At 36.3% G+C, this 10,774-nt stretch overlaps 2 protein-coding genes across 2 annotated transcripts; both read right to left on the reverse strand.

The window, feature by feature from the left end:
- Positions 1 to 17: 17 nt before the first annotated feature.
- Positions 18 to 4,277, reverse strand: LOC124395815 (E3 ubiquitin-protein ligase TRIM35-like). The gene is made up of 6 exons (XM_046864668.1): positions 3,864 to 4,277; positions 3,340 to 3,435; positions 2,874 to 3,104; positions 2,733 to 2,755; positions 2,525 to 2,647; positions 18 to 2,453 (listed from the first exon to the last, which is right to left on the reverse strand). Exons 1-6 carry the CDS (start codon positions 4,266 to 4,268, stop codon positions 1,901 to 1,903), a joined length of 1,431 nt encoding a protein of 476 aa, XP_046720624.1. The 5' UTR covers positions 4,269 to 4,277; the 3' UTR covers positions 18 to 1,900.
- Positions 4,278 to 5,726: 1,449 nt separating this feature from the next.
- Positions 5,727 to 9,643, reverse strand: LOC124395787 (E3 ubiquitin-protein ligase TRIM39-like). The gene is made up of 6 exons (XM_046864622.1): positions 9,227 to 9,643; positions 8,180 to 8,275; positions 7,832 to 8,062; positions 7,715 to 7,737; positions 7,491 to 7,609; positions 5,727 to 7,364 (listed from the first exon to the last, which is right to left on the reverse strand). Exons 1-6 carry the CDS (start codon positions 9,629 to 9,631, stop codon positions 6,820 to 6,822), a joined length of 1,419 nt encoding a protein of 472 aa, XP_046720578.1. The 5' UTR covers positions 9,632 to 9,643; the 3' UTR covers positions 5,727 to 6,819.
- Between the last annotated feature and the right edge of the window lie 1,131 nt (positions 9,644 to 10,774).

Genomic DNA, 10,774 nt, shown 5'->3' on the forward strand with positions numbered 1-10,774 from the left:
TATCTCCACCTCTCCAGGCTCTTCTCAACATGCTCCCTCTTCTCACCACAAATCACAATATCATCTGCAGGAACACAAGGATTATTGAATGTTAATAGCTCCCTCTTGTGGAGAAAAGTTGGGAATGTTGTGTGAATGTGTGTTCATGGCATCCCATTCAGGGTATACTGTGTTCCCAATCCTGAACAGGATTTAGTGTTTACTGACAATGATTGAAAGAAATAATAAATTTTTGGAATGTTAATCAATAACTGCAAAATATACCTCAATATAGTGGTGGACAGTAGACAATGTTTCATGTTAGTTCGAGCTCACTAAAAAATGAAAAAGTATTCAGCAGGAGTACAGGGGAATTCATTAAGCCATAAATAGTCACACTTATCTAACAGGAGATTGAATGGTTCCTTTATTGTATTGTTCACATGTATATGCAAATACAGGAATAAGAAAACAGCTGCTGGATGTTACTTGGGCACTACAAAGGAAAAGTTTTCAGATCAACAAATGGTGTATGTATGCTGCATGTACATGTCTTGCATACAGCATTGAACCTCACAGCAAATGTGTCTTACATACAGCATTTTTCCATATAGCACTTGTGTATTGTGTTTTACATACGGCATTGTACCTCACTGCACTTGTGTATTAATGTGTAATACTTGTGTTTTACATACAGCATTGTACCTCACAGCACATGTGTCTTGCATACGGCATTGTACATCACAACAAATGTGTTTTACATACAGCATTGTTCCATATAGCACTTTTGTCTTACTCTGTATGACTTGTGTTTTACATACGGCATTGTACCTCACAGCATTTGTGTTTTACATACGACATTGTACCTCACAGCAATTGTGTTTTACATACGGCATTGTACCTCACAACAATTGTGTTTTACATACGGCATTGTACCTCACAGCAATTGTGTTTTACATACGACATTGTACCTCACAGCAATTGTGTTTTACATACGACATTGTACCTCACAGCAATTGTGTTTTACATACGGCATTGTACCTCACAGCAATTGTGTTTTACATACGACATTGTACCTCACAGCAATTGTGTTTTACATATGGCATTGTACCTCAAAGCATTGTGTTTTACATACAGTATTGTTCCATATAGCACTTGTGTCTTACTGTGTATTACGTGTGTTTTACATACGCCATTATACCTAACAGCAATTGTGTTTTACATACGGCATTGTACATTAAAACATGTGTTTTACATACAGTATTGTACCTCATATTATATGTGTCTTACATACAGCATTGTACCTCAAAGCACTTGTGTTTTACATACAGTATTGTTCCTTATAGCACATGTGTCCTCTATACAGCATTGTACCTCACATTACATGTCTCTTGTATACAGCATTGTATCTATCTGAGCTTTGAGTCTGCTGCTCTGAGATCAAGGTCTCCAAGCTTGGCCATATTATACGGTTATGTAAATATGATCTTTTTAATAACAAAATGCTACTCTCCCAAAACGTGTCTGCTGAATTATTTACCTCTTAGGTACTGCTGCAAGATTAACTTTTAAGTGTAGATATATGACCATGAGTGAGGAAATTTTAGGCACTCAAAGCGTGATTTTACCAGTGATAAAATCAATATATTACTCATCCTGTCATAGCTTTTTATTTTTATTAAATATGATATCTTGCTCTGGCACACTACTTGAAAACAGCTATTAGCTACACAAATGTCCATGACCCTTCTTTTCTATGATCATTGAATTTTTTTATGACTTCTTTATAGGCACACGTTTATGTTTGTACAGTACTGAGTAATTGTAAAAATAACTGACAGCCATGATTCAGCATATCTTTCAGAGATTATGGAGTAAGAGGCCAGGACATGAGTACAATTCATTGTGTCAGGTATTATTATTATCTGTCCATCTGAATGGTCACTGAGGACTTTAGAGGTAATATTCTCAGAGGATGTAGTTTGCAGTGGCTGTAAAAATAAGGGAAAACTCTCTCCCTAAATGATTGTTTGAAAATGTGCAGGCAAATGTTACGGTCTGAGTCAGTAAAGATCACTTTGCCCTTATTAAAATCCACCTGGACCCTTATCCTCTCGATCTTATCACTAACCCGCAACAGGGTCAATATCTCAGGTGCATATCCTTTACCATATTTGCCATTGCAGAAGCCCACATACCACAAACCAAACCGAGAAAGATTTTCTCTGTGCTCATACACAGACTCGGAGATGATTCCCACAGCCCATGCTGTGTTGTCTCCAACCTCAACATCCCAGTAGGGTGTGCCTGAATTTAAGCCCTCAGAGCCTATAACACTTATATAACCCTCAAACCTCTCCGAGTTATTGGGAAGCTGCTGAAGCTCGCCTTTATACTCCACTGTGATCAGATCATCAGACACCATGAGGCCAGCGTGAGCAGTGTTGGGATCAAATGGGATGATTATATAAAAACTATATTATATACTTCTATGTAGGCAGACAAAATAATTAAATATTGAGTAAAGCTACAATCCCCTCAGTACTCACTGTATTGTACAAGGCTCTGCATTTTCCCTGACACTTGGAACATCAGGTTACTCAAATGGTTTGCCACATTGATCAGAACTCCAGATAATTTTTCTGGATTTTCTAGTTTAGCTTGAGTTCTAGAAGAGCATTCAGAAAATTTAGAGACATATAGTGCAGTTAGTTTGAAGTTAGAATAAATGCGGAGAGGCGTGTGTCTCTCACCTTTCAAGTGAAGCCTTGTAGTTCTAGAAATCATGAAATATAAATGTAGTGTTAATTGTGCCAAAAGAACAAAATGAACCAAACAATACTTACAAAGAATTCACAAGTAGTTCAACAAGTAGTAGCTGAAACTAATTTTACCAACAGAAATGACAAATTGTCTCCTTGTATCTGTTTCTCAACGGCCTTGATGGTGTCCAGGACACTAGATATTTGTATTGTGATCTTGTCAATCTTTGTCTTCATTATCTGACTTTTCTGCTCCTCATCCTTTTTCAATGCAGCTATTCTAGCCTCTTCTTCATCCCAGAGAAACTGGTGAAACCTTTGGAATTCACTCCTGATCAGTGTCTCTGTGGTTTGGCTCTGCTTCTATAGAGATATATGCAGTGTATGTGTTAATTTCTTTATTATATAATTAAATGTGGTGAGGGAAGACATGCAGGTAGTTGGTTTGAAAGAGGCAGATGTAGAGGACAGAGGGGTATGATCTGCTGTGGCGACTTCTAATGGGAGAAGCCGAAAGAAGAAGAAGAAGAAGAAGAGGAAGAAGAAGAAGAAGAAGAAGATAATTAAATGTACTTAATATGTACAGTAAGGGCCTCACCTTAATGTGATTTCCAGTATTAATACAGGATTGTTTAAAGTCCTCATAGATTTTAATTTTCTCAAGTAACGTCTTCAGTTTCATCTGGAGTGCTGACTGTATAGGAAAAACTATTGTAAAAACAAACAAACAAACAAACAAACAAAAAAAACGTAAAATTGTAGAATTTAGTAAATATTTTCCATTTTTCAAAACATAGTAAAATACTATGCCTCAAATATCTAAACATCTGAATTGTGCAAGACTTTTTCAGGAAAGTGAGCTGTGGAAAAACAGCTTTCTGCTTTTCCATTCGAAGGGTGAAAATTTCAAAAGTCTTGGAGGACCCGTTCTACAGGACTTTGCAGTCTCTGGGATCGTAGGAGCTACAAATTAATTCTTCTTTAGTTTTTTACATTTTCTATAAAAACAAGTGACATTCATGTATTTGTTTTACAGCACAAGCAAATGACACACGTTCTGTTTAAAAACTAAATAGACAAGAATATATACATTGTATTTAACATGACAAACGCCAATCATACCTTGAGGTCTTGAGAAGCTTCTTGTATTGAGCAGACGGTGTGCCTGCTGTGTAATCTGGAGTTCTTACACTTGGTGCATAGAGGCCTCTGATCCTTTACACAGAACAGAGAAAGAGATTCACGGTGTATACTACAGAGCCCCTCCATCTCCACTGACATCCTCCGGTTCCGCTCCCTCAGCACCGCCTCACACATGTTGTGCAGCACGATGTTGACCGGAGGCTCAAAGCTGGAGGACACGGTCCTGCAGATAGGACACTCTAGAACTCCTCGCTGCTGCCAAAAGGTGTGCAGGCAGCGCTTACAGATGCTGTGGGAGCAGGCCAGGAGCAAAGGCTCACTGAAGATGTCACAGCACACAGGACAGGAGAAATCATCTTCAGTCAGAGAGGGTCTAGAATCCATGTTGTTAGATGTAGAGACAGGCAAGCATCTGTGTCTTCTGATAGACCTTTTATTGTAAACACAGGTCTGTAGGCGGAGCCAGCATGATCAGTCACATTGGACACACACTCTCACATACACAGAAGGAGAGTGACACACACACACACGCGTGCACGCACACACACGCACGCACACACACAAAGAGCTGTTTGTTTTGTGATTTTACTTTTAATGTCTAGATATTAATTAGACAACTGTGTTAAAAAAGACTGTTCAGGTGGAGGCTAAAAATTAAACCTTGCAAAAAAAATATATTTAAATCAAGTTTTTCTTTTTATTTAAATCAAATGTTTGAAGTAATTAAATTAGTTTAGATTTAATTGCAATCACGTATTTATATAGGTTTAATTCCTAAAAGTAAACTGTACCCGAATGTTCAACTCCAGAAATGTCTATTTTCATCCTGTATGTGAAATTTGTTTGTAGTAACATTCCTAAGTACTTCAGATTCCTTTCCATTTTAAAACCTGTAAGTACTGTCTTTGATTCTTTCATGTCAAAGATGATAAAGAATCGCATCTACAATCATAAAGAACACCGTTTCTGTGTCTAAAAGCCCTAGGAGGCTACGTGCAAATTACAGTATATGGAATGTCTGAAATGTTGCCAGGGGACATATTTTGAGAATGGAACAGTGCGATTAATTGTCAAGATAACGTGATAAATGAGCATTGCAATAATAATAAAAAAAATATTTTTAAACCCTGAACTTTTTCTAAGATCTTGCATGAACTTTGGCCTAGATGTAGTCCAGAATTACGAGTGAATGTACTTACATAATACAACAGGAAATAATTAATTCTGCGGTTATAAACCTATCTGTAAGGTTTTATTTCTGTAAACAATTCTGCATTATCTGATTTGGGGAGGTCGAATCTGATAAGATTCAATACAGTATATTTTGGTATTTGGACAGTGACATAACTTTTTTCATTTTCTTCAGTACCACCACAATGTATTTGAGAACACAGGTATAATTATACTTTTAAAGGTTCTTTATAAACCACTGAAGCCGTGGACATCACAAAATGCTGAGTATGCTTTCTTGAAATGAATTTGCCAGGTTTTTACTACAACTGCATTCAGTAGCTGCTTTTGTGTGTGTGTGTGTGTGTGTGTGTGTGTGTGTGTGTGTGTGTGTGTGTGTGTGTGTGTGTGTGTGTGGTTTTTTTTTTTCCAATACATGACTTTAGCTGGGTTGAGGTCAGATGACCATGTAGAAACATCAAATTCTTTTCAAAAGCTATTTTGTTGCTTTTGCATGTTTTAAATCATTATCCCTCTGCACTCCTATCATTTTAGCAGCATTTAAATCAATACGAGTAAAATGTACAGCTTTATTAACTTTCAAATTCATCCTGCTATTTCAATCAGCAATCACATTATCATTTAATATCCAGTTATACAGTTAAATTGGCAGCTGTTCCCGGCCGTACCATAATACTGCCTCCATTAGGCTTGACAGATGATTAGAAACTACATAACACAAGATTTATGATCAAATATTGACTTTAACAGTTTATTGAAAATGAATAGTCAAGTGATATTTTTTACAAGTTACAAATTTACATGTCGTAATCAATGACTGCTCCACACAAGGTAAAATAATATACAGATTACAGCAAAAAGACACTTAATTAAAACTTGAAAAAAAAAATGAATGGTTTGTCTTCAACTTCAAAAATAATAAATTGATTTGTCTGATTTGATTATTAAAATTTTTCTCATCAGAGTGAAAACAGTAAAGATGCTTTTAGGCTTAGACCTATTAACCACAATAATGTTATGTTTTCTATCAATAATATAGAGCAAAATGATAAATATGGTTTCAGAGAAAACACTGAATACTCTTCTGCTTGGTCTCATCAATGAATCAGGGCCTTGTGGTACATCTGGCCCAATAAATGAATTTAACTCCAATATTTAATGCCAACACGGGTTTCCAAATAGATCTTTAGAGCTACATGTGTTTGTGTGTATGCCAGCAAATGCTGCTTTGAATGGCATGGCAGCACGTCTAGGTTCTACCCTCTAAATCATGCTCTCGGCTGAAAAAATTTGGAATCCTGCTGTTAAAATTTATTCACCCAAAGGTTTACCATGCTGTGCATTCTAAAATGCTTTTCTGCTCATTTTGGTTGTATGGGTGGTTAATTAAGTTAGAGTAGCATTCCTGCTTGCTTAAACAGGTCTGGTATTATCTTTTGACATTTCTCATCAACAAGGAATTCCTGCCTGCAGAACTGCCACTTATTTTGGGGGGGAGGATTCATTCTGAGTAGACTTTTTAAACTGTTTTGCACAAAAACACGAACCATTTCTACATGATTTATTGCTACAAAATTTACTGAATGGATGAGCACATGAGCAGACACACAATATATATATATATACACACACACCTTTTTTGTGTTGAATAGTCTGTTCATTTGCAATGCACCTAGCAAAAATACCATTTAAAGTAACACACCTTTATTAAATATTGTCTGAGTGTAGTGTTGACTGGTATTATCTAACCATGAATCTGAATAGGCATGGAGGATTTTGCTGGTAATATTCTCAGAGGATGGTTTCTGCAGTGGCTGTAAAAGTAAGGGAAAACTCTCTCTCTAAACGATTGTTTGAAGATGTGCAAACAGGTATTCTGGGCTGAGTCAATGAAGATCACCTTGCCTTTGTCAAAGTCCACCTGAACCCTTATCCTTTGGATTGCCTTGTTAACTCGGAGTGGAGTCAGGATCTCTGGTGCATATCCTTTACCATATTTACCATTAGAGAAACCTATATACCATATACCGAACCGTGAGAGGTTCTCTCTCTGCTTACACACAGACTCTGAGATGATTCCCACAGCCCAGGCTGTGTTGTCTCCAACCTCGACATCCCACCAGTGTATGCCTGAATTAAAGCCCTCAGAGCCTATGACACTCACATAGCCCTCGAACCTCTCCGAGTTTTCAGGAAGCTGCTGAAGGTCGCCTTTATACTCCACCGTAATCAGATCATCAGACACCATGAGGCCAGCGTGAGCAGTGTTGGGGTCGAGTGCAACAGGAGCTAAAGTGAGAAAGAAGACAAGGATTGGTTTCAAATAATTTTTTTATTACGTTGCAGTTTAACAACTGAATTGACTGTATTACAGTAATATTGTTATATTGTTAGTGCATCATGCTCAGTACTTACTGTATTGTACAAAGTTGTGCATCTTCTCTGAAACTTGGAAGCTCAAGTTGCTCAGATGCTTTGCTACATTGATCAGAACTCCAGATAATTTCTCTGGATTTTCTAGTTTCGCTTGAGTTCTAAAAGAAATTTCAGACATTTTAGAAAAATCCATCATGTCCAATTAATTTGGTGTGATTATAAATGTAATGATAAAAAAACAAAACAACAATGAGGGTTCTCACCTTTCAAGTGAATCATTATAGTGCTACAAAACAAAAATAGATATAAATGGTTAATTTTGCCAAAGGAACTGAAAAAAACAAAACCCAATGGAATTAAATAAGTAGTAACATATGTACCAGTAAAAATGGCAAATCTTCTCCATGTATCTGTTTCTCAATGACACTGATGGTGTCCAAGATACTGGATATTTGTATTGTGGTCTTGTCAATCTTTTTCTTCATTTCCTGACTCCTCTGCTCCTCTTCGTCTTTTAGTGCAGCTATTCTGGTTTTCTCTTCATGCCAGAGAAACTGGTGAAGCTTTGCGAATTCCCTCCTGATCAGTGTCTCTGTGCTTTGGCTCTGCTTCTATAGAGGTATAAAAGTATATAAACTGAGCTTGTCATGTAGAGTTATCATATAGTGTGACCAACTCAGCCAGAAAAAAAAAAGTAATATACACTTATAAGTCATTTCAGTTCTCACCTTAATGTGCACGCTAGTATTAACACAGGATTGTTTGAAGTCTTCATAGATTCTAATCTTCTCAGTTAATGGCTTTAGTTTCATCTGGAGTACCTGCTGCATGTGGGAAAACAATGACATATTAATTGGCTGCATACGCTTTATTTTAATGTGAAATAATAATAACATGCTGCATGCATACTACTATCACATACCTCAGATAAATACTATTTCCACTAGGTGTGTGCTTACAAATGTTATTACACATAGTAATTTACTCAGTAATGATATATACATCATAAATAATAATTTACTGATAAAAGGAATTATGTAATACACAGGCCAGTGTAATGAATAAAAGTGGAACCATCCATCCAAAATTGCACTCAAGTAGAAAAAGCACTTCTTTTAAATGTTTTAAAAATTAAAAAGTACTTTTTTGTAACCGATTGATTGGATGCAGCTGATAATTATTTGCCAGGGTCTTTTATTTACATTGATGAACTTGACGAATTAAAAGTGTGGTTATTAGATTTGATTTGTTTTTGATACAAGTACAAAATTGGATTATAGATATTTTTTGTGCATGCTGAAATAAATGAATATTATATTTAAATTTATAGTTTAGTCACGTTATCAACTTTGTATCTGTTTTATGGGCTTCTGGTTACTCTGTAGGTTCTGGTTACATTAGAAAACGTGTTCATGGTTTTGTTTATTGTATTTATTAAAGGCAATACAGTGTGCAAGTCAGATACATGGTGCATGGTTTGTAAATGGTACACCACAGCTTATACAGGTAAAATAATGCACTGTGCAAGTTTCTCATTGATATTGTGCTGTCAAAGAGAGAAACTATTTGTCTGGGAGGCTGTGTTTAACATAACGTCAAATACTATTTATGTGCACCATTTAAAAATGACTTGTATACACTTTAAAACTCATTGTGACGAAGCATTAGGTGCTTTCGTAATCCGACAAGGTTAATATATTTATAAACTTGTACTATATGAATAGAGTATATAACTTATATTGTTCCATGTTAATGCTGAGAATCTAATTCCATACCTTGAGGTCTTGAGAAGCTTCTTGTATTGAGCAGACGGTGTGCCTGCTGTGTAATCTGGAGTTCTTGCACTTGGTGCAGAGAGGCCTCTGATCCTTTACACAGAACAGAGAAAGAGATTCACGGTGTATACTACAGAGCCCCTCCATCTCCACTGACATCCTCCGGTTCCGCTCCCTCAGCACCGCCTCACACATGTTGTGCAGCACGATGTTGAGCGGAGGCTCAGAGCTGGAGGACACGGTCCTGCAGATAGGACACTCTAGAACCCCTCGCTGCTGCCAGAAGGTGTGCAGGCAGCGCTTACAGATGCTGTGGGAGCAGGCCAGGAGCAAAGGCTCACTGAAGATGTCACAGCACACAGGACAGGAGAAATCATCTTCGGTCAGAGATGGTCTGGAATCCATGTTGTTAGATGTAGAAACAATACAGCATCTATGGCTTCTTGTTAGTTTTATCCTAAATACAGAGCTGTGGGCGGAGCCATTGTGAGCACTTTCATTGGACAGACACAAGTATGCACAAAAAAAGACAGAAGTATGCAAATATGCAGAGCTCTTTGGCTCGTTGCTTTTTGGAAGATAAAAATTTTTTTTTCCCCTTTTAAATTCACTATTTTTAACTGTGTTTATTGAGAGCAGGGGATCAAATTAAATATCAGATTATCGCTAAGTACACTTGAATTCAATCTTTGTAATAGTATTTATATCGTTTATTGCAATATTTTTTGCATTACGCTTTACGTATTTGGAATTTTTAATTATTTTTTTTTTCTTTATTACAATTTTTTATTCCCCTCTGCCTGCTGACTTTGTAGTTTTGGCTTAAGTCATAACAAAAAACACAAGATCAACACCGGAAACGTGTGAACAATATACACAAGATCAACACGGAACACTGTGTTTACTTTGTGAGCATGAAGTAGAAATGCTTCACATTCCTTGCAATTTTGACAACTTGAAGGTTTATTGTCTTTTTATTGCCATAAACTACACATCGATAAAAAAAAAAACAGTATATTGAAGTATAAGCTGACCAGGGAGCCTACGTGCAAATTACATGGCATGTTTAAAATGTTGACAGGGAACATATTTTGTAAAAGGAACAGAACAGATTAATTGTCAAGATAACGTGATAAATGGACATTGTAACACTTGCTGATCATTTGTACTCACTGAACTTTTTCTCGCAAGTTGCCTGAACTTTGGCCCAGATTTAGTGTGTAAATCTGCTTGGAGCTTGATTTAATAATCCAACAATAAATAATATTGATTACTATTAAATTATAAGACATAATTATGTCAAATTTATTTTCAGTACACAATCCTGTGTTATTTAATATGGGCAAATAGAATCTCACAAGAAGGTTAAGCTAGTAAATCAGAAAAATAAGTTTAATACTAGGCTTACTGTAATAGTATAATATTATTATTATATTATATAACATGAATATTACTTGTATTTTTAATTATTAACACCTTTGATTCTAACTAGACTTTGATCTTGTAGCACAATGTTGCAAAAAATGTGTATGTCAAAAAAAGGATGTC

This window comes from Silurus meridionalis, chromosome 13, assembly GCF_014805685.1.
Source record: "Silurus meridionalis isolate SWU-2019-XX chromosome 13, ASM1480568v1, whole genome shotgun sequence".
NCBI lineage: Eukaryota > Metazoa > Chordata > Actinopteri > Siluriformes > Siluridae > Silurus > Silurus meridionalis.